Raw genomic sequence first — 24257 nt, forward strand, 5'->3', positions numbered from 1 at the left:
TTGACACGTTAATATTCCGGCTACTGTCTTATTGGACACTGGAATACTGGAATATGGTCTTTACTGGGTTACAGAAAGTGTTTTCCAAGGGAGTTTTAGGGCCACACTGAGAAACAAGAAATTCTGAGATTTTGAGATCAGAGTCTTTATGAGAAAAAAAAGTCAATATTTCATGGTATATTTTATTCAAGGAACTGTCTATTCTGAAGAAAAGACTGTTTTTTTTAAATTCTGTTCTATTTTAGGTACTGTATTATCCTTTTCTCATAAAATGAGAACTTTAATCTTGAATTCTCAAAAAACAAGTTTTCCCTCAATGTGATCCCAATACTTCATTGTAGGTGTTAACGTACGACAGTAGTCCAGTTATTACAGGAACAAGGTTTGTGTACCAGTAAGTGTTGGGACCACTGTTGGCACCGTCAGAATATTTGACGAATCTAGAATCTGACCCAAATGGAAGACTGCGGGCTAGCGTAGGTTCTCCCGCGCACATGGAAGGACGGGGGCGAGTTGAAGTGCTGCACTCTGCAACTTCACCGCCAGCTGTCCCTCGATCCTACACACTGGTGCTTCAAGAGCGTGCAGTCATTTCTCATTTGATGTCAGGCTTGAATTGTGCAAATCTCACGGGCCACCAATACAGGGCCGAATCTGGGCGGGGGGGTGGATGAATTTGTTGTTCAGTCGCCTCCCAGCTGTGTACCCGCCCATGATAGAAATCTTTATTCTACCATATTTAATTATTGAAAGCCAATTCTACTTTGCCTGATGGCCTGTCAAGTGTGTTTTACTGCTTTGTGTTCTCCCAGTTTGGCTCCAGAAGGAGGAGATGAACAGCAATCAAACCTGTATTTGATCCATATTTGATCAGCTGTGAGAAACAAATAGTTACAATACCAAGCGGTGGACGAAGAACCTGGCAAGGCAAACTTGATTCATTCAAACCAAGGCTAGTCTGCTCTCCAACAGGGACTGAATTAGTACTCGGGGGTGCTCGACCCCTTCTTGTGGGATGTTCATGAATATTGCTGTTGCGCCTAAAATATGCAGAATGACAAAACAACAACAACAAAAAAACACGATAGCAGCATTGATCCGGCAAATTGAGTAAGAATGTATTTTTGTTTCCGTATATTTGTGGCAGCATCTTCCATAAACTTTAAGTCATATTATACAATAGATATTGCATCTCTGTTATTGTAATATGTTCTTGTTTGTCTGAAGGAAAATATTAATAAAGCAGATCCACGCTGGAGGCTCTGGGTCGCTGCATTTAGGCACAGTGCTGCTTGGGCCAGAGCGCTAATGTGCCGATGTTAGAGTGGGCAATTTGTTTACTAGCTTAGCACGCTGCACGCTAATTAGCGTTGAAGATAGGTAACACTTGAGTTAGACAGTCGGGCTGCAAGATTTTGGAAAAATATCAAATTGCTTTTTTTTTCCCTTCTTGACAGATATTGCAATTGTAATCATGATTTGCGATATTAAAGGGGCCGTTAATTTTTGCACAAGTATTCTCATTTTCAATGATTATTGTGTGGGGATCTGCATTAATCACAAATGCTCTGTAGGCAGTACAATATTTAACACTTGGAGTGAGTTTCGGATAAGCTTACAGATGCATGCCTTCGTACCATTCATGGACATTCAAGATTCAAATAAATACAGATGTTAAAGTTATTTTGAATCTTTTTTGTTGTCAATTTCTTCATCATAAACCATACTGAATCATCATTTTCAGGATTTCAACCCTCGAAATACCAATTTTTTTTGATGCCACCATCTGTCTTGAATGAAAAAAAAAAAAATCACACTATAAATAAAAATGTATTTTAACACACAATTAACCCTGGGGAAATATCGTGCCTTCCTGTGGTTTTAAAATCCGCAGCACGCCAGGCCATTTGGTTCAATTTTGAGTCATTTATCACTTTTTTTTTAACTTGGTTGAAAATAAAACAAAAGAATGGACATCAAAATGATTCATCATGAACAGAAAAATTATGAAGCAATTATTACCTGCACTATTAAGCAGCAGGTAATGTAATATTTCAGCAAAATTCTGCCGCTGACTGACCCGCAAACAGACGGTTGCACCCCAGGAGCCGCAACACTATGAATTACAAGTAACCAATGAAGCAGTGCCTGGAAAAAACAAACAAACAAACAACAACAAAAGAAAAACTAAAGAAGCGGTGATTAAAGTAAAGCGCGAGTGTGTGAAAATCTGCAACTCTGTAAACAGCCTAAATGGGATACGAGTTGTTGCCTGAGTCCATTGCGACAGTGTGTGTAAGTGTCCAGAGAGGTCAGCGAGCCCAGAGATGATCGGGCGAGAAAGGAGCAGCAGCTGGTGACCAGAGTAACGAGGGGTTCTGCAGCCTTCTGGCCTATGGCTCGCTGCTATCTGGGCTGCATGTCGACAAGAATAGCCCAGACAACGGTGGGCGTGCGCACGCGTGTGTGTGTGTGTGTGTGTGCGTGTGTTTATGGGGCAGGGTTGCTTTTCTTATTAACTACAATAGAGAGTATTTTCTAACAAAGTGTGTGCGTGTTTTTTCAACTTACAGCCTTCGTATATATCCGTGGGGATGTGGACAGCTGTGGTGTTGTACGAGACCGGCCGTTTGAAGTCCGGGTCTATGTGGAAATCCTCCGGAACGTATCGGTTCTTCTTCTGCGTCTGATTGAGCTGCAAACGGAAATAAAAACCTGGAGTTTTTGAAAGCACCCGCAACTTTTTTTTTTTTTTTAATCTAAAGAGGTGTCTTCGCAACACACCGAATTGGCAGCTTCATGTTATTGCTGATGACAAGCTGTCAATGTTGAGTATTAACCAAAGTGTCACAACTGACAGATGCAGAGAGATACACAAAGTTAAGGCAAGAGACAGCGAGATTGAATTAAAAATTTTTTAGGTGGTGAGACGGAGATGCAGGCATCCACACAGAAGAAGGAGGAGGAGGAGGATGGGGGGGGCTGTCAGTCAGATACCGAGTGACATCAGTGTGCTGTGGGTGTGTGGTTTTTATCCCCACTGGGACACTGGAGAGGAATTAGATGCTGATCCCTGTTTATCAGAGCAGACAGATGACGTCTGAGGCCAGGGGAGGCACACACGCTCACGCGCACATACAAGTGTTCCACACATTAAAAAAAAACAAAAAAAACAACCCTATGTGAATCTAACAAAAGTATTCGTGATTCAAGGGGGTTTCTTGTGGGCTATCAGTAAAATCTAATATCAGGTTGCTATGGCAATAATCTCTTAAGGGGGTGTGTTGAGTTTGCATGCGGGGTTTTATTTGATTATCAGCATATCTAATCACACCCTCACAATATTAAAAAAAGTTCCACTCACATCGTCTTTGGCGTTGTAGTAAACAATTTTCTCGGCCTGGAAAGAGAAACAAGAGACGGTAAGAGATGAAACGGGGGAAATGCACACCTTTAAACGCACGGTTAATGGAGAAGTCTCAATCCCACCGAGCTCTTCTGTGTCCTTGTTGCTGAAGTAGAACCGTGGAGCTGGAAATGAAAAGTTTAGCCCTGAAGGAGGAATTGAAGGACAGGGAGTGGGCGTCATGAGAATGGCGTGGGTTAAATCCTGAGAGACACGTAATGATAATCTCAGATAATCTGCACAGGTTCCTCCCCATGGATGTCCATGAAGAGAGAAGTTTATGAGACTTGCGCGTTTAATTCAGCATGCAAATCCTCGCAAATAAGCACTTTTACGAGGCATAAATCCAACCGAATGGAAGTCCAAAGCGAACGTTACGCTTTGGCAGAATGCACGATCTCAACGTCACAACCACGTCTCTTTTGTTTTCAGCGTTATGTTCAATGTCCACGTCCTACACCAAGAGCCAAGAGTTTTAGTGGCTATGTTGAACTCGAGTCAGGTTGGAAAACTTCTGATGGACTAAAATGGAAACCAGTGGTGGAACAAGAACGTCCTCTGGAAGATTCATCGATTACTTTTTACGTCACCATCTCGTTCATAGGCGAGGGTCCAGGTTTAGGTCTGATGCTGGTCGCAAATTTAAGGAAGGCAGGGGGGTCAAGAGGGTCACCAGATATTAGTTTCCTCTATCATAACCTTTGTGATCTGGTCAAACCAAAAAAAGCCAACAGGTGAACATATGGAAAGATCAGCAACTGTGGCTATAATTTAGTTCTTGCTATATTCCAGTCCATCATACACTGGTTTTTGTTTCACACTGAGTTAGTGGTGTTGTTTGGCTCTCACATCGTTGAGCTTCGTGTCAGTGTGCAGCCTAACAATGCGCTGACGAACTCGCCTCGCCGCTGACATGGGGATGCCCTGGAGCCACCGGGGTAGTTCAGACTCCCACCACCTGCCTCCCACCTCTGGAGCTGCAAGGCCAACAGGAAATCAACTCCAACAGACCTGCGAGTCCCTCCTGCTTCGGGTACCTTCGCTCGCAGGTTGAAGCTGTGTGGGGAAGCAACGTCATGGCGTTGCCGTTTGGATATCTGGGGAATGTGAAGGTCGATATCTAACAGACGGTTAGCACGTGCTAATATGCACACGCAAGCAAGGGACCATCCAGAGGAGCTGATAATGGGAGCCGGTTTCATGATGTTCTCTGTCACGTTCTGTTACCGAGCATCTTAAAAGGTGACGATCACACTACGGTCGCACTATCGGAGCCTTCAGGGGAGGCTACTGTGTGCTGGAACACTTAATGTGTGAGAGGTGGAGAAAAGGAAGGAGGGATGAAAAACATAATATGCTACTACTTCAATGTGCCATCCACTCACTGACTCCTCCAACACAATCTGCTTCCACGAGCTATGTTCTCATTCCTTGGAATCACTGAAGCTGCAAACATCGATTTGATACAAATTCTAACATTTTCAGATGAAATTATTAGACGTACCTGATTTAAGAAGCCACGTTTTTAACAGTTCCACCCCAAAACCTTCATATACAAACAAAAAACATGAAGTAAATAAATCCCATGTTGCACGATGAGTGGAACTAAATTGCTGTTCTTGGTTTAACTAGTAACTCACCGCCGGAAAGTTTAACTGTCTCGGATATGCGGAAATTCCCAAAATATCAATCAGAAAAAGCAGCGTTTGCTGGCTGAGATCTGAGGCTAAATGGATATCGAACAGAAATATCGCAAAGAAATGAATCAATCCCCATAGAGGCACGAGCCCATCCTCGTTTCCTCAATGCGCAACAGCATACAAGGACTTGAATAATGGGGGGGAGAAAAAAAAAATCTTAATGGAAAATTCTCATTAAGGTTTGGCACGCAACGCTGAGGACTTTTTAAAGCTAATAGGCTAAATGCTGCAGTTGTTTGAAGTTCTCCCCAACCACAACGTACACACACAATCTCATTTGTCATTTGTTAAATGGCTGCCAAGAGCCTGAGGCTTTTCTTATTGCACAGCAAGAGAGAGAAATTCACAATTTGCATTTATTATGACAAAAAAAAAAGAAAAAGAAAAAAAGAAAAAAAGGCCAAAACTACAAGACAACAGCAAGCGAGTAGCTAAGAGAGCTGCATTGTTGCGCTTGGGGAGGCTGCAGTTGTGGGAAGAAATTGAATGAGACGTATGGCAGTGTTTTCATATAATCTGCTGGACTTTCTCTTTTAATCTATTTGAAACACTGTGATTAATGGAGCAGGGGGAGAGAGAGGGAGAGGGAGAGAGAGAGCAGTCTGTGTGCGAGAGTGTTGATTATAAGCGTGCCTTATTGTTTCTATTATGTAAATCAGGAAATTCAATCAAGCTTATAGTCATCACAGCGCTATTGTCAGTATAATAAGATTTGCCATCCAATTATTACAATCATACTGGATGATGAATAGAGTTTCCCCTCCCTCTACTCGGCTTACGGAGTTCACGGCACCACTTGATCTATATGTAACTCAGCCAGTGTTAATGAAAATATCAGATCAGTCTCAGCGGCTCGCTGCTGACTCACCTCGCTGTCGTCCCTCCAGTCGTGATCCGTTTGAAAGTTCTCTGCCGCTGTCGCCAGCCTCTGAGAGAGAAAAAGAGTAGAGGGAGATGCATATATTAGGCTCATGTTTGAGAACAAACCCTTTTTTTTTCCTTTTTTTTTTTTTTTTTTTAGCTCTGAGGCATTATTAAAATCATGATAAAAGCTTTGGTTCCACTTGGTCCAAAAAGGACAGACGTGCATTAGTTGCCACTAGCAAGTTAGATGGAGAAATTTATATCCCTGGTGATCTTAAATATGTAGGAAAGAGATGATTTCGTCCTGACGTTTGTCCCCTGGTGCAAAAAAAAAGAAAAAAAAAGAAAGGCCGCTGCTGACACAGAAACAATCTAAGAGAAAATACCGTATTTCCTTTCAGCACCTGCAAATGCTAATTAGGGCTTAGACATGTTGCACTATAATTAGACACCCACCTCCTGTACCTTTTCCCATATCTGGTCCTAATGACTAGGTTAATGGTTTTATAATGGGCTTTTAATCTGTACCTGGTCCAGAAAGGCACTGTACTATTAATTTCCCGTGAGAAATATCAAATCCAGCTCTGTGTACGACACAAGGGTATCTAGTCGTATGAAAAGAGACCACACATGATTGGGCCAGGGGACTGAAATAATTCATGAAATGAGAAGAGGGAGGGGGGGGTTGAAACAATGAATTCAATCAATTCTGCTGTGAAATTAAAGCCGACGCACACAAGAAACACGAGCTTGCAAAGAGTAAGAATAGCGTGTTTGGCTGCAAAGTCATCCCCCTTCATACACGACTCCCTCCAGCGCTGTCATTCAATTTTTGAGTCATTCATTATTACATTTCTTTCCGAATCACTTTTTTTTCCCCCCCAAGAGTTGAATTTTGTCAACTTTATGAGCAACATCTGAGTGCGTGTCAGTAAAACATTCCCACTGAATCTGTACCTAGAGCAGAGGAAGTGCAACGCCAGTTGTGGAGATGAAGTGCATGTTAGCTTTGCACTTGTTCACCATCGAGTGTATTTTTGGCAACGATAGAAAATCTGATTTATAATCCCATTGGCTTTTTGTCAAGGGAGCCCACGGTGATGCTAACTTCCATGTTAGCCAGGAAAGTCACCCATAGCGGCACAATTTGATAAAAATACAGAACTGTTCTAATATCATGGGACAATATTCTAGTAGCGCCACCTGTGGGTCGAGTTGTAGCATCATGTACCGTACAACATTCCGCAATTTGGTAGCGATTTCAGACTTTGGCTTCTTGAGGTCAAACGGTCACGCCCTCAGGGTTTTGGTGACCAATTACAAACTATGGATGAACAAACAAACATGAGCTTTGTTCCAAGTAATCAAAATATGGTATGCACAAATTTAAGAGAAGACTAGGTGAGCAGTTGGCAGTGTCAGTGGAATAGTGAGTGTTTTGGGTGGAAGTGGGTGTGGCTTAAGGCTGACCACTTTGCATCATCCAAGGAACAAACAGACCAATTAGTCTTAATAGAGTTCACGTTTAAAGACTTACTAGCCCCTACATCAAAACACATAATACCTCACCACTTGGTGGCGCTGTTATTCCATGTTTCAACATGTTGAGCACTTCTACTTTCAGAGGTAGGGACTTTCAAACATTCCTCCGACTGACTTTCCATTACAAAAATTGTATTAAAAAACTCACTGAAATTTGTTACAATAAAAAAGAAAAAAAAAAACCTATGATGTGGTAAAGTTCTTACAACACATTGTATAAAACTAGTTTGACAGCAAAAACCTGAAAAAAAGATAGAGTGAAAAATCTTTGAAGCGCTCAACTAATGAACCCCCTTCCTTGTTATGCTTGTGCGCCGCCGTCCCTGAGTGCGTACCAGGGGTTGACACGCTGAAGTACTGGTACCTCCACGGTTGTGTCTCATTAGGGTTGATATTTAGCAGCGGCTGTCAGACAAGGTCGGACCTCGCGGCAAGTAAGGGAGCAAAGGTGAGATGGAACTGTGTGTGTAAATGGCAAAGGAGGAAAAGCTTTTCTGCATTGTGAATACTAAACATCTTTGGGTGGTAGAAGTAATGCGTGGTCCTAATCAATCACTCTGGTCTGTTTCCTGTGCATCTAAACTCATCAAATCACAAGTGGAGCTAAAGAAAAACTGCAATGTGTTTTTTTTATTACACTAGTTGGGCTTGCTGCAAACTAGGGGATTTTGAAATCTGCCTCCATTTAAAATCATGGTCCACAGATACTGTATATCATTTAATTTACCTGTTGTAACAAGGTACCAACTTGACAAGCTGAAGTGGAGGAAAACAAATGCTGAGAAGACAAAATGAGTATAGCTTATATATTTTGCGGTACGAGACAAAGGTGGGTTGAGAATACAGTTTTATTGTTGGTCTAAAACACTACTGCCACGAGCTAATGGACGCTACAAGCTAACGGACGCTACATCTGGTTAGCTTACCAGTCAGTTCGCTCATGATGCCTTCTGAAGGTTTCTGCTCAATATTCCATTGCTGTTCCTTGAACACTAGGGAGATTTTGGAAACTCCAATCCTGTCAGGAACATTGAGATTATGTGTGAAATCCCTTCACACTACAGGTGGCCATATAATCTTCCATTTCGAAACCTAGAATCAGCATATTGCTGGGACGGTGGAGACAGGATTATATCTGCTTGATAATCCTGCTGTTTGCTCCCAATGTTATGCTCAAATCACAAACCCATTAATGGGATTTATTGCCAAAGTGAACCTTTATAAGCTCAAATAACTAACAGAATCAAATTAGATTTGAACATTATTATGTTGAAGCAGGAAGATAGTCCTGGAGACATAATTGCAAGTTGATCCCCGAATATTTCTTAATCAAAGGCAGAATTCTTATCAAGAGGAACACAAATGCTGTGATATGTAATGCGAATAAAACTAATGAGTCTCCCTCAAAGTTATTAATCAACAAGGAGACCAACAGCCAGAGAGCAGGATATCAACAAATATTTCCTCAACGCCATCAAACTGAGGCGGCCGGTTGAAAGAAGATAAAAGCTGTTTCCATAATTACAGCGCTTAAGTTCCAAACAGTAGATGACCTAACTATTTGTACATCTGCACCACAATTAATTCAGTAATTCTGTTGTCTGTGGCAACAGACGCAACAGCACAAGAATCTATTTACCTTCAGTTACGCACCACAATGAGGGTCTAGCTGACCCCCGTCTTTAACCTCTCTCGGTAAACAGTTACAGATGTGAAGATGGCGCTCCAGCCGTTGGGTGAACGCCCACACACACACACACACACACACACACACACACACACCATCACACGCAGCTCAGGGGTTTAATAGTCAAAAGGTGGGCAGGCAAGACGTGTCAGATTTAAGTTCAATTCAGTCAAATCTTAGTGAGGACATAATTGTGTGTAATAATAAATTATCCAACTCGAAACCCCACTGAATACTTAGGTGCAGCACTTTCTAGGTGACGAATGACCAAACAACCTTTCACCATCAACGCACATTTTTGGCAAAGAAGGATTATACTTGCAAACACATTTACAGCAGCAATTCTGGGGTGTGTATCTTGCTTAAATTTAATTGGAAAAAAAAAAAAAAGCAGACTTCCCTATGAAGGAGGCGAGGACAGATCAAAATGTCCTCACTCTCTCAAAGCCAGAAATGACTCGAAATTTAAATGAGTTCTCCAACACACACACACACACACACACACACACACACACACACACACCTGCCATCTTACTGATGTTTAGGGAAGCACGAAAGAGAGCAGAGGAAACATGAGCATCTGCTGTTGTGACTGGCAGCACTTTAGTCAGATCTTTCCTGCTTCAGCCTGTAGGGAGCCAGCAGGAGGGTGGTGAGAAAGAAAGAGATGTTTGCACTCGCACTCACACACACACGCACACAAACACACACACACACACACACACACACACACACACACAAAGGCAAACAACTGTACAGTAAGTGCATGCTACTTGACAAGCCACAACGCCAGTGTTTCAGACAGAAAACATACCAGCGTTGTAAGGAGACTGATGCTAGTCTGGTCTAGTCGACTGGTGCATGCAGGTGTAGCAGCTCAGCTCTCCTGCGGTGAACTCAGCAGCCTGACGAGGACGTTAGCAGCGCGCCAGCTGGCTGGAAACAACTCCCAATTACAGCTGTGCCCAGCAAGCGTTGATATGGCGCTGCACATGCACACGCACCTACCAACTCTCACACATATAATGCATTAATTGGAAATATTGTATGCCACTGTGTCCTCGAATTAATGTTATTTCTCTTGCCACTTTAATCTTCCTCTGTATCTGTGATGCAGCTGAGCCGGGGCTTTCTTTGAATCGCGGATGTATTGTCAGCAATCATTTCACACAATTTGCTTCAATTTCAGAGTTCATCATAGTTGATGCTGATGTGAAAAACAAAATGTAAAAAAAAGAAAAAGAGATGCTTTTCTTCTCTACAAGTACAGCTGCTGCTTATGTCTGCCAGAGTGAGAGGGACAGCGCGATTATGAGTCAGCAGGTTTGGATGCAGAGTCGCTGTCGAGCTATAGCTGGAGCTCAATTAGGTCAGTTAATTGGATGATTGTTGTACTTGTACACAACAACTGGGGAAGTATGCCTGCATCTGGAGTGGTAGGTTGTGTCATGCTGACTTTAAACTAGAATGTCTTCCACAAACAAATTGAAATGCTATTAAATAACTAGAAATACCAGATTACTTCCATGAGGTGCGCCCATCACACTGACCTTCAACTCCATGTTTCTCAAAAATAAATAAAAGCAACAAGCCCAAAATGTTCTGTTCGAGCACACGCAAATATCCATCCACCATTACATTCTCAAGCTGTGAGAACAATTCATCCCCGACAAGGCCCCCCCTGAGCCCTCTGAAAAGATGTTCAAATGAAACAGTGTGAGGTCTGGTGTGAAAGCCATTCATTTTAACATCAGGTTTACATGACACAGGGACTGACTGCTGATGAGCAAGCGCAGGCTGCTGCTGACTAAGAGGAGTAGCTGCTTATATCACAGAATGTTGGAGAATATTTGGAGAAGTTTCCTCAAAGCGTTGCAGAGATATTGTGTTAACTGGAGGTGACGGTGACCTTTGACCCCCATAATCTTATCAGTTTATCCTTGAATCTCAGTAGATGTTTGTGGCAAATTCAGAAAAATTCCCTCAAAGTCTTTCACATTTACGTAAGCTAAAAGTGACCTTGACCTTTGACCACCAAAAAAAACAACCCCAAAATTTCCCTTTTGGCGTTCTTGAGCTACTGCATAAACATGCAGATATCATGCACGCTTTGTTCCACGGGTATCACTCAAAGACCGTGGGAGGCACGGGTGGGCATAATTGCTATAGCCTACTTTTGCCAGCGCTGAAAAAAACAAAACAAAAACAAAAAACAGCAACTCTGCAAGCTGAGACTGGATAAAGTTCATCTCATCCGTCCACAAATGTTTTTTCACCCGCCACCGTGATACCTCCCTTGACGGCTGGACGCCCAGGATAAATACTGCTGCAGGGCTTACCAAATGCGCACAGAATGCCGGGCCATTTTGGGTCAGATGGAAGCGTATACATGTCGACTGATTCCAAAACAACATTAGTCAAGTTGGCCTAGGTTTGAAAAGCAAGATTTTAAATCGGACCAACTTGTTTACATGTATCTTGTCCGGTTTCAGTCAGATGAACACAACAATTTGACTTTTTCAGAGTGAGACCCATCACATAAAGACTCCTTACGACGGTACGCACATTGTATATGTGATACATTTAACACTGAAGACAAACAGAAGGCTGGAGTGGCCGACACACACACACACACACACACACACACACACAGCACACACACACACACACACACACACACACACACACACACACAGCAACAGCTGGGCTGAAGAAAGCAGCCACACAAACACACTCCAGGAAGTGGAGAATAATGAGTCACTGGTGGCCAAAATCAGACACACTCTATTGCACTGATTCAACATTTTCTGCAACACTAGATATCAAATATTTATGCAGGGGTTTTATTTTTTTTTTGGCGAGTGGGACAGTTTGCACATAATTGCATCATGCTGACCAAAAAAAAAAACAAAAAACCTGAACTATTTAGATCTATGTGGAATGTGTGTTTTACATAAAGCAGTGTCCAGCAGGTTGTGTATCATGAAAAATGCAAGCAAGTAAAAAAAACAACAAAAAAAAAACACTCGATGCTTTGCAAAAGTTTTTGGGGATTTGCTAAGTCGTCTGTTTAAACTCCACCTCGCCGCTTTGTGTGTAGACATTGTTTGGCTAAAATTGGCTTTTTAAAAAAAAAAAAAAAAAAGTTCCATACTCTGACACAAATGCCAGGAAGGAAGGTAACCACCATTTTAGAAACTCATCATAGTGCAGTTACAGCTACAAGAGGATCAAAAGTGCTGAGATACGTACTTAAATACATTCAACATTCGTAAGAAATGTGAGGAATTAACTAACTGCACCAGACAGGAGTTTCACTTGTACTCCGTGTGTGGCAGGTTGCATGCTGGTATGTGGAGTCGCTGTACTTGGAGTTTTGGTCAACAATAAATTACAACTGAGAAATGTGACCCTTTGTTTTCTTCCATCATTTAAAAGTATATTTTAATACCTCAACATTTCCTGCAGTTAATTATCAGCTCTTATAGTTGAGCAACATTTATTTCAGTCTCCCCAAGGCAACAGTTCAACTCTGCCCACTCTACTTCCTACTTCGTTGTCCACCTCATGTTAATCATACGCACTGAGAACTTTGTAATAAAAACAAAATGACAATGAAAAGTCCAGTGCCTTATTGATATATTCACTCTTCTAAATATAACTAAATTAAGGGAGTGAGTTCTACCGGTGCTCTCTAGATATATATTTGATCTCCATGTCCACAAGCACCCCCCCCCCCCCCCCCGCCCCACATGGCTCAGAACAATAGCTATGTATTTATTATGTAATTTTTTTGGTTGTCCTCTGCACTCGGTGTGTAACTGCAGGTAGTAGAGCCCAGAAATAACAGCAAAACAGACACTAGGACTATGTTTTCTGCATTTTGCTTCCATTCCTGTTTGTCTTTTACCACCACCACCGCCCGCCCCTTCCATAGTGTATTTCATAATCCAGGTAAGAGAAACAAGTGTCATTAGCTCCAGAGGAAACGTGTTCAATTCTTCTTCACCGCTTGTCACGTTGTGCTGCTAGGATTTACTAGCCGACGCAGCATTTTGTACGTGAGCAATACAGTGAAGCTGTGTGCGTGCGCGCATGCATGTGTGTGTACCCTGTGATTAAGGCTTTAACAGCAGTGTCTAATGACTCACACAATGTCATCCAGTGTCGCTTTAATAACACACTTCTAGACACTGGAGATCAGTGACTGTTGTATAATTATGCACCACTACACAACACAACGCTTAAAGCAGGTCTATTCAAATGCTCACACACACACACACACACACACACACACACACACACTTTTACGCTCATCCCTCTTCGACAATTTAATGATCGCAAATGCTTCTGGTGAGTGTTTAATACACACACACACGGCAGATGGGCTGCTCAGGTTTGCTCTTTTTGTTAAATCGGAGGGTGAGAGAGTGAGTGAGAGAGAGAGAGTGAGAGAGAGAGAGCGAGCGAGCGAGCGAGAGAGAGAGAGCAAGAGCGATACGTGATCCATTTAGGGAGCGAGGAATCTGTTTATGATGCCCACATTGCTAAGCGACCAGGGTGTCATGGTAACCTGCCGCATCCGTGGTAGAGTGTAAAAAGCTCCCATGTGATGGCAACACACAGACAATGTTTTTGCATTATCTTCCTGCAGGTTGTCCTCCTCTGATGTAATTAAGACTTCTCCAAACCTCACTTGACACGAAGAACATTTGGTTTCCTGTCGGCGGGGAGCAGCTTCGACCGACGAGAGGGGCCAGGGTCGGAAAATCTACTGTTTTTGTTTTTCAAAATGGCTACCAATTGTGGTTCACGCTCTGGTGGGCAGCCAAAGCCTCTTGGATCTGCTGCCAATGTGCTAATACTCGGCCTGAAATAACTCCTGCTAATCAATATTCAAATAGCACAATCCTCAGCTGTCTGTTCTATACCGTCCTGCATCGGCTGTTCCACTGATACCCTGCTTTTTGTCTGTCGTCCCTCAACGTTCATCCTGAAACAAAAACCTCTCCCTTTTTTCTCTCACATTAATCATTCTCGGTTCTATTAGCCCCCCCCCCCCCCTCACAGATTTGAATCATAATATTTTTATTTTTCTGGCAGATCAGTCCACTGTGCTGGTGTTCCTGTCCGGGGGAAGCGTTGGCAGGCCGCCCACGTCCCGCCCTTAAGCAGGTGCTTTAGTCAACAAACATCCCTCAAGGTGGGTACAAAAACCCTGTTCCTTGAAGGTGCTCCGACACACCGAGGCAGCCCTCTCCATCTCGAGCGTCAAGCCCCGTATCCAGACCAGTTATCGCTGGCAGATACATTTCTACTTTTGTAAAGTCCATTTGAGTTTAAATCAGAACCAAGAGAAGAGCTTAAAGCTCCTCTGAACCGATTTCACCTCAGCGTCAAGCAAAAGTGCTGATTGTTTTACTTGAATAGTGCAAATGAGGGAAGAGAATCGGATTCCCGCCATCGGTGTTTCAGCTTCGCAATCATCTCTATCGCAAGAGTAACTTCTTACCGTCTGCCTTGCCTTCTACGGCGAAATTGACGGCCTCACCGTGGCAAACCTGTTTAATGGAATCTAACCATCTTCGCAGTAACACGTCACCAGGTTCTTCAGTCTGGTTGGTCTTTCTGACCAAATCTGAACCAGATCCAATCGACAAGGAGAATGGAATAAGTGTAAAAAATAAAAAAAAATTGTTCTTGTCACCAGGTGGTGCTAAAACTTATCTGCCAGAAAACTGAAGGGATTCTTCCTTGGCCCAATCTGCACTTCGCTGCCTTGAGTGAGGGAAAAAGAAAAAAGGTAGCCTGAGTTTGTTTGTTTTTTTGGTGATCCTTATTATGAACCGACTAAAACCAACCAAAAGAAGACATTTGTTGTACTTAAATCATGTCCTGATATTTTAGGATGAAATTCACGCAGCATCACCACAGTTGTAATTGGTTAGTTTTGCTTGGTAACCACCTGGAAATGTTCCTCCTTTATGGTGATAAATGAACATACTGTATCTCTTCCAGAGTGTCAGTGTGGGAACTACTCCACAGGGAGATGTTAACCAATACACTTTGATGGGCTTGGGCGGTGGGGAGGGGGTTTAAGAGGAAAGATTTAATAATTGATGAGAAGAGAGTCAGAGTTTCTGAGGCCAGGCCGTCTACTGTCAAAGGAGGGTAGAGAGAAACTCAGGTGAAGGAAGCAGATGCACCCAAAGGAGTTCATTTGGAATTGATCAACAGGTCACAGAGCACAGCCTGATGTACACGAGCTGATGATGGATGCCACGATGGGGGCAACCAGAGCGAAGAACTGCGGGGGAGGATGTGAGTCACTGATGCGCAGACACAGAAACTAGGTTAAAAGTGGATGAAATAGGTGGCAGCACAGTTTCTCCTTCACTCCCGTCATTGAGAGAACAGAAATTTTCAGATGGAAAAATAAATAAATAAATCAAATGCAAAAATAAAAGAATAAAAAGGCTTTTTTTTTTCCTCCTAGGAATGTATCCGTTCTACATATGAATTCCTGCTTTGTTAATTCCCAATCCTTGGGTTAAAAAATTGCATCCATATGTATTAACTGCTCATTAAAAAAAAAAAAGAAGAGACATTTTGGAATCGATCCTGTATCGATGCTCTAGGATGCGGCAGGTAAGTAATCAAGCAACACACATGGAAATCAACAGTTGAAAACTGATAATAAGAGTAAAACACAACACACGCTGGGGGGGATTTAAAAAGGCACAATGGACCGAGACAAAGACAAGCTGCGCATGAAGTCAGATGTTCCCTTCTTTTCATACTTTCATAAGAATTTATCATCCATTTTCAAACTCTGACACACACACACACACACACAAACATATCTCACGGGGCAGAAATAAGAAAGGACAGAGAGGGAGAGAGAAGGGAAAACAGGGCAATGCAGAAATGGGAAAATGGGAATGAGCAGTGACAGAGAATTAGGGTGAAGTTATGGGGTAGGAAGTAAAAATTGAGGAAGGAGAAATGGAAGGACAGGGTTGGAGGGAGGACAGAAAGGAAGAACAAAAAAAAACACACCCAAAGGGAGAGATAAAAACACCATATGTGACAAAAGTGAAGAACCAGAGGAGAACAAAGACTTCAGGGATGTGAACAAAAAAAAAAAACGAAAGAAAGAAGGGGTACGAGAGGTGATTTGGCTGGAGCGCGTGAGCGTAGAGGACTCGTTTGTGGGAGTTAACAACCGCTCCAATCTTCATTTTCAAAGAGATTTTTTAGAAAATCTGCCACACACCAACATGTACACACCTTGAAAATGTTCCCCTCAAGAAAGCTCGAACATTCAGCCCTGCTACGGTGCAACGACAAGACGTTGTGGGGCTTAGTTAGGAGGTAAAGAAAGTTTTCAGTTCTCCCAGTGCGGGAGCTGCTTTCCTGTCGGGAGTTCCAGTTCCACTTGACAGCCCTGTAGAAACCCTGAATGCAAAATAATGGGACGCAACATGAAAGGGATCTAGTCTTTGATCAGCCATGACTGCTTTAAGTACTAAACTGTTTTCCCCGTCAGATCACAAACTTTTATGATTTACGTATTCATCCACCACTGAAGCACAAACGCGGAGTAGCTAGCGCGCCGTGATGCTGAAGTTAACGTAGCGTGAGTGGGAGGTAAATCTTGTCACATGTCTGTCTTGAGCCCATTTCGCGCTCGCCAACTAATTCAATCATCAGGTTTGGAGTAGCGCCTCTGGCAAACCATCGGCTTTGATGACGACACAAAAAAATGAATTTGTGGCCCGCCGACATGCAACAAGTGGTTGGGGCTTCGCTATCAACAAAATGCACAGACGCAATAAAAACGTGTCCCTTCTGCTGGTAACTTCTGAGACCTTTTGGCCCTAAATTCAGCCAGTCTGTGTCCCGGAGGGTTGCTGGTTCAATACCCAGCGCCGGCGGGAGAAATTCAGGTGGGTCAAGTGCAGTAGAAGCTCATTACTACAACTGAGGTGAGGTTACCACGGCGTTTTCCACGACAGCTCGCACATATTACGGTTTTGTTTCTCGCAGTGCCAACATTCATAACTTGACATGCCAGGGAAAAAAGAAAGAAAGGTAACTCCTCGAGTCAAAATGGAGCTTGGCAGCTGTATGTCTTTTTGGTTTTTGTTCTAATTAAAAATCTGTCTTCCTTTAAGTAGCCACAGCTGCCAGCGTTTGAGAGATTGCATGTCAAGGGAGCACCGCCATCAGACGCTGCAATTCAATTGAGGCGACAGGATGGGCAGATGTCAGATTGACGGACAGCAAATCCAAGCGGGCTCCTGATTAAGATAATGACAGCAGCCATCATTCTAATGGGATTATGTTCAATGACAATTGCTGGTGAACACACACACACACACACACACACACACACACACACACACACACACAGTTAAATAATCAGAGCCAGAAGAGACAAGTGGTGACCCCGGTGTAAAAAGAAATGCCAGCAGTCTCAGAGGCGGCGTCTACTCTGCTCGTTTCAGCTGCAGACAGGGTGGAAATGCAAATATTTTCTGTGGCTTTTTTTTTTTTTTTTTTTTTTGAAGTACTAAGGCACGATGTCTTAGAGTATCTTAGATGTCACCAAAGCAGAACCACCGGCTTCCCGCAGTTAGAGATTTTCTTTGCATTTCTTAAGCACTTTCATACATTTGAAAAAACAGACTTACATTTCCCTCCCAGAGACGACGACGACAACAACAAAAAGTGCATTTCAATGAAGAACATCGTAAGTAAATAAACTGTCATGATTTTAAAAAGTCGGTCAAATTCTGAAGGTAAAGTGAAGTGAATTCAAACAAAAACGTGCTGAACAAACAGCAAACGTAGCCCATCCTATTGCAGTTATTTCCAATTATTGAAACATCTATGATTTGATCATTAATTCCAATAAATGTAGGAGGCCCACACCTAACGAATATAAGAGGGAGTGTCGTTCCAAACGGACGAGAATGACTAGCTGCTAATTCAAGGTCAAACACAGGACCCTTTCCATGACGTACTTACGCCATCACTAATGGTCGGAATTTCAAATACTGGAGTAGGAACATTTTCCTCTGTTAATACAGACCCAAAAAAAAGTGACCGTTCAAAATTGGGCCCAGGTATGACTTGTAGGAGGCTTTTCTGTCAGTTGGGTTTTCAAAAAAAAAAAAAAAAAAAAAAGTTGTTCAAAAGTATTTCCTGATTCAGGGCTCGCCACTGAGGGATTTAAGCCGCCACCATCTCATTAGAGTGATTCATGTACGTATAAAGAGTAGAGGAGGCAGGATCAGCAGGACCAACGCCAAATAAGTCAGCAGCTGCGGATGAAAACTTCCATTGTGTGCAACATGTTCACATTCTCTCCTTTATCCCTGTGTGTGTGCTAATTGAATGGCTTAAAGTTCAGCGTACACTAAATGATGAAGAGTAGCACGCCAAGGCGGTAATGGGTTTTTTCTTTTGTGCGCCACCTCATGGGAGGCGTGGCTTCCTTCCTAGCGTTCTCCCTTTCCTCCATGCAACAAACTAATTTCCCCATGAAGCCGCGTTCTCACACGATCGCTCGGTTACGTGATCATTTCATGATCACCGTGTGTCAACCCCTGTAAAAAAAAAAAAAAAAAAAAAAAAGGGAACAAAGAAGGAGGGATGAAAAAGAAGGAGAAGTGGAGACGGAGGGGGCGTGGGAAGGATACCGAAGAGCGAAAGGAATGAATTCATGGCGGAGCACAGATTGAAACCAGTGCCGGGAAATATTGAATTAGTGTAGGTCAGGGCAAGAACATTACAACTGCTGCAGCCGTCCTTCCCTTCCTTCCATTTCAATTCATGATTCAGTTAAGTGGGCCCGCAGCCATTTACGGTCCCTTACTTCAATTGATCACCGTAAAGCTGGCTCCATTCCACTTCATTATATTGAACATTTATAGGCACAACCGCAGTAAATACAATTTCTGAGAGGCACATCAGCATATGGGTGCTTAGCCGAAACAAAGTTAGGGATCTCTCTCGCTCCCCCTCAGTTTTCATACTTCCAGAAGGAAAAAAACAAACAAAAAAATGCACACACGCACGCTAAACAACCGCTGTAAACTCATACAGGTGAAAAACGGAACAGATGGTGTTGATGGAATGTAAGGAGAGAGCCTGCGGTTTTAAAGTCTCCATTCTGCTGCTGTCAACTCACTCGCTCCCTTTCTCTCTCTCTCTCTCTCTCTCCCCCCCCCCCCAAGGTGCAAGACAACCAACACCCAAAACTAATTGTCCCTCATCCCCTGGCAATTATCAGGATGCAAGAAAAACAAAATGCTCTGCTAGATTGATGGGGTAATCAATGAGAATGTCGCCATAGCAACAGGCTGTCAAGCTTTAATTGGATATTTCTGTCTCTCTGGAGCCTGAATTGATTGAGACCAACAGTGCCCGGAGATCCTAATTTCGTTGGCCAGCCTCACTGTTGTATTTAAACAGTGGGGCAGTCAAAGCTTGTCTGGATCAATTTAGCTTGTTGACACCAAGTTTCACCCTCTGCCATGAAATTTGGAACATAAATGGTTGTTAATCCATCCAATACTTGTTGTGATACGTCTTAGGTTTCAAAGAAGTGGGACATTTCCGATAAATTCTGGTCATTTGCGCTACACCCCCACCCCTTTTCACCAACACAGCTAGAAACCTTCCATTAAAATCAATAGAAACACGAGAATTAATGGTAATAAACTGGATGCACATACATCCATTTTCTTCTGCTTATCCTGTTAAGAGTTGTGTGTGTGTGTGGGGGGGGGGGGGGGGGCTGGAGCCTATTACAGCAGCCTCCTGGCGAGAGGCGGGGTTCACCCTGGACAGGTTGCTAGTCCATCGCAGGGCCAATGCATACAGACCATTCACACTCAGTCACACCTTCGATCAATTTAGAGTATTTATTTCTTTGGACTGGGAGAAAGCCGGAGTACCAGAGAGAACCCACGCAGGGTCAGGGAGAACATGGAGACTCCAGAAAGAACCTGTGCTCCAGCCGGCGACAGTGCTGACCACTGCACCACCGTGCCGCCTAACTAAATGCACACTTTGAAGTTATTCACACCAACTGTATGTCACTGCTTTCTTCTATCATATGCACAGAGTAGCATTTTGTGCAAATGCAACAAAAAATTTAATTAACCAATGATAAATCAAAATGTGTATTCACAAAATGTTGATTTATTATTTATTAAAATGTGCATTCTATATGCCAATAACACAAAATGTGTATATTTATATCTGTTTACGACAAGGTAAATACAATAAGCCTAAGTTCACCCCTGTTATTTACCATATCGTCCTGTAAATTCCCATGGAAAAGTTTCCAACATGGAATATTCCCAGAATTTTACATCCCTGGCAATTTCAGTGTGTCATTCTCAGAGCTGCAGTATGCTGCCAGTTGAGCTAAAAAAAATAAATTAATTTTAAAAAGCTGTAGCGGTACGCAGTCAAAACGATTTAATTAAAAATGTGCAGTGCGATTTTCACACAGTGGCCACGGTTTCATGAAGGTCTTCCAAGGTCTTGTCTAGTACACCATTCAGCAACAAAGACTTCGGCTACATGTGGTAAACACTGTCAGAAACACTTTGCTATAAAGTGAAAGCATTTGGCTAGCATCAGTATTTTCCCTCGACTGACCCACAAAAGCAGCCAGCGTGGAGGTATGACAGCAGGCCTCAGTGGTCACAGAGAAGATAAAAGATTCCTCAAAGTTGAAACTGAAAACAGTTGTTTTTGTCAGAACAGCAAAAAAAAAAACCAAAAACAAAAAAAAAACCACTTAATACAGCATACACATACAAAATGTAATTGTATGATGACGTGGCAACCCAGACTGGTAACTTTGGATTAAGTCACCTAGCTGCAGGATGTCTGCTTTTATTGGATCAGCGCGAGGCCTGAAGCAGTGGCTGTGTTCCAGCGTCTATCCTGACGTGAAATGAGGAGAAGCAGATTGTTTCTGTGCGTTTCCTTTGGCTCCGGGCATACAGAGAGAGAGATGCTGGAACTGATCTTACACACAAGAATTTGCATTTTATTTTTTTCATTTCAAAGCAAATGTCAAAAAAAAAAAAAAAAAACGCACGTCCAACGCCGTGAGAAAAGAGGCGATAACACCCCACACCCACCCCCCCCCCCCAAAAAAACCCCCAACAACAAAAAAAAACTTGACGCATGCAAGAGAGGAATCACACTCACCTTCAAGGCTCTGGAGCGGTTTGCAAGCAATCTCTCAATGTTTCCCGCAGCTGTCGCCACCAGTTCCCTCGCGTTGTTCGACTCCACGCTGAAGTGAATTTTGTGTTTATTATATATCTGAAAAAGACATTCAAAGAAGAGCTGGGTCAGAGGTCAAGCGGGCAGCACACACACTCCCTGATGACTAACCGCAGTCTGTCAACTTATTCATCGTGTTGTTCTGTTCAGTTCGGATCGGAAGCATTTCACTGATCTCAGAGAATAAAACCCCCCCTCCTGCAGTTGGTATTCCAGTAACAAAACTTGGGATGACCTTTGTTTTAACCTTTTTCTGCCCCTCTGATTTCTTGGTGATTCAGAGGTAAAAATCCTTCCAAAAAAAATGAAGAAAAAAGGAAGAAGAAAAAAAAAAAAAAGGTCAGTATTTGGAGCAACAGGAGATGAGATGAAAGTTGAGGTTGCAAATAGGAGGAGGTTTGTGCAGTGAAGAGAGCGTTAATGTGTGCATTGCTTAAAAATGTGCACATCCTCAAATGGATGATTTCAACCAGGATTTTCTTTTTCCTTTTCGTACAAAAAAGGTCCATAAATCAAATGTAGTGCAAAAAAAAAAGAAAGCAAACACTTGGAAGGTGGTTGTGGTGTGCCGTTCCTGCCATATTTTAGGATGGACCGTTGGGATATCTTCACTTCATAACGGTATTGTACGGAAGTGTATTCGGGCCACCCATGAGAAAAGAAATGAGAGGAGGTCGATTTTTTTTTCTTTATCATGCACTTGGAGAAAAAACAAAAAGTCTAAATACAATGTGGAGAAAGAAGAAGTCGACCTTTTGGGACTAACAACCAGCGCGTGCGATCGCGTCCACGGAATGCCGTGCAGGCAGTTAGATGAACTGGTGAAACTATACTTCGGACTCGGCTTCAGTCACAAAGAAATACTCTCTCTGTCTCTCAGTCCCTCTCCTCACTGGATTTATGGGCGAGTTTTAGGGATGGACCGTACGAGACATCGACTTCACTCGTGACATCGTATTTTCACTTTATCGTCGACATTTCAACTTTTTTCTCGAAGTGCGTGACGGGGAAAAAAAAATAATCTACCTCTTTTTTTTTCTTTCTCATAGGTGGCCCGAATACTCTTCCATAGTATTGCCATGATAAATTTGTGTGAGATTGTGTTATACTTAGCATGTTCAAGCTTGAGTTACGTCCAACCGGAGCTTCCACATTTGTGCCTGTTAGTGACTTTTGACCACCAAAAACTTCCGTTCTTCCTGGAGTCCCGGGGGATATTTGTGACAAATTTGAAAGACAGGCTCGAGGCATTCCTGACATACCACGTTCATCTGAGGTGAAAGTGACCTTGACATTTGACCAACAAAATTTCAAAGTCATCTTCGAGTCCCGGAGGATGATCGAGCCGAGTTCGAGGACATTTCCTCAAAGTGGTCCCGAAACATCGGGTTAACGTAGGAGACCGAGAGTTACAGTAGGTCAGGTTAATGGTCCTACAGTTTTCTCCAGCGCCGGGGCGTAGTCGTGGTGTCCTTGATCTTTCACTTCCTCTTTGAGTGCTGGTAAACATTCGTGCCAAATTTCAGGGAATTCCCTTGAGGCTTTCCAGAGGTATCCCATTAACGAGGCCAAAAAGGTGCTTCCCAAATCCTCAGCTATTCTAAGGCGTTACAACGACCCCAAGAGGCCTGAAACCCGTCGGCTTTTGTCCCGCTACTTTGTACATTCATACGTGGAGTGTCTTTTTTGGCTTCATGTGTGACTTTTAGGTCAGTTTTTCCATTCATATTGGAGCAGCATGCCAAGCTTTTTTTTTTTTTTTTTTTTGGAGAAATCCCTAAATGGTCACACAAAGATCAAACTTTCAAGGGCAGTCTGGGGGATGAGAGTAGATACAGGCATAGCGATCAGAGCTTAACTGGATCTTGTCCCACAGTTGAGACAGTCCGCACAGGGACGTACTGTACATCTGAGGTTGGGGGAGTTCCACCGGTGGCCATCTTGTATTCTTAGCCAAAACTCACCGACCGAAACAGTCATCAAAAGAAGAGGCTACAGTACACATCCGATGATTTAACTGCAATGTCAGGTTATGTAACAGGACCATTTACTGTGCTGTGGAATATGCTGTGGCAAAAAAGACATAAGAAACACAAATGCCAAACAGCCAATTATTTTGCAGCCTGGAGGGATTTCATTGTCCGACATTCAAACCACAGAGTTGAGGCGTGTGCGTGTATTCGTCTTCATCCTCCAGGCGTTGCTTTGGTACAAGAGCAATATTAAAGGGTAATACCACTGGATTTTACATTTGGATCATGTTATTCCTATGAGCTAGTACATCCTATTAAGTACGTATCTGTCAAATTACAAACATGCAAAGGAGAGATTAGTTGTGAGTTAAGATCAAGGGTCAATAGCCTTTTACATGCTACATGTAAGACTCCCCAAAACCCCCGCTGAGTAGCTTCAACAAAATTCATCATTCGTAACCCGGTTGCTTTTGAGTTTCTATCCCACGAAGAAACATGGAGCAGAAATGCTGGATGTAATCAACGTGAATCTTAAAAGTTGTTTGAGTGTGCAAGGACAACAGCCATCAGAGTACACTTGACCTGCCGATCTTATGTGAGCGTGTAACGTGCAGCTCTGTCTAATGAGAGGCTACAGCTAACGTGACAGCTAAAGCCACGCAAAGAGGGTTACTGAGTGAAGCGAGCGACAAAACACTGTCAATCCTGCATCTGCACTGAGTTTTATTTACAGCTGAACTTGAATTTAAAAAAGGACATTTCCTAAG

At 42.8% G+C, this 24257-nt stretch overlaps 1 protein-coding gene across 4 annotated transcripts in view; it reads right to left on the reverse strand.

Moving 5' to 3' along the window:
• Nucleotides 1-24257, reverse strand: part of cacna2d1a (calcium channel, voltage-dependent, alpha 2/delta subunit 1a) — a 92360-nt gene that overhangs the window by 48061 nt on the left and 20042 nt on the right. For all 4 annotated transcript variants that reach the window (XR_015112485.1, XR_015112486.1, XM_086202014.1 and 1 more), the window contains exons 3-6: nt 21440-21556; nt 5975-6034; nt 3365-3400; nt 2572-2695 (exon numbers count right to left, since the gene is read on the reverse strand). Coding sequence is in view for 2 of the 4 variants with exons in the window: in XM_086202014.1 (XP_086058140.1) it covers nt 2572-2695; nt 3365-3400; nt 5975-6034; nt 21440-21556 (337 nt within the window). In the remaining 2 variants the exon portion in view is untranslated. The remainder of the gene's footprint in view (nt 1-2571; nt 2696-3364; nt 3401-5974; nt 6035-21439; nt 21557-24257) is intronic.

Source organism: Aulostomus chinensis, chromosome 4 (genome assembly GCF_037954235.1).
Source record: "Aulostomus chinensis isolate RoL2024-O1b breed Wild chromosome 4, RoL_Achi_v1.0, whole genome shotgun sequence".
NCBI classification, from domain to species: Eukaryota; Metazoa; Chordata; class Actinopteri; order Syngnathiformes; family Aulostomidae; genus Aulostomus; species Aulostomus chinensis.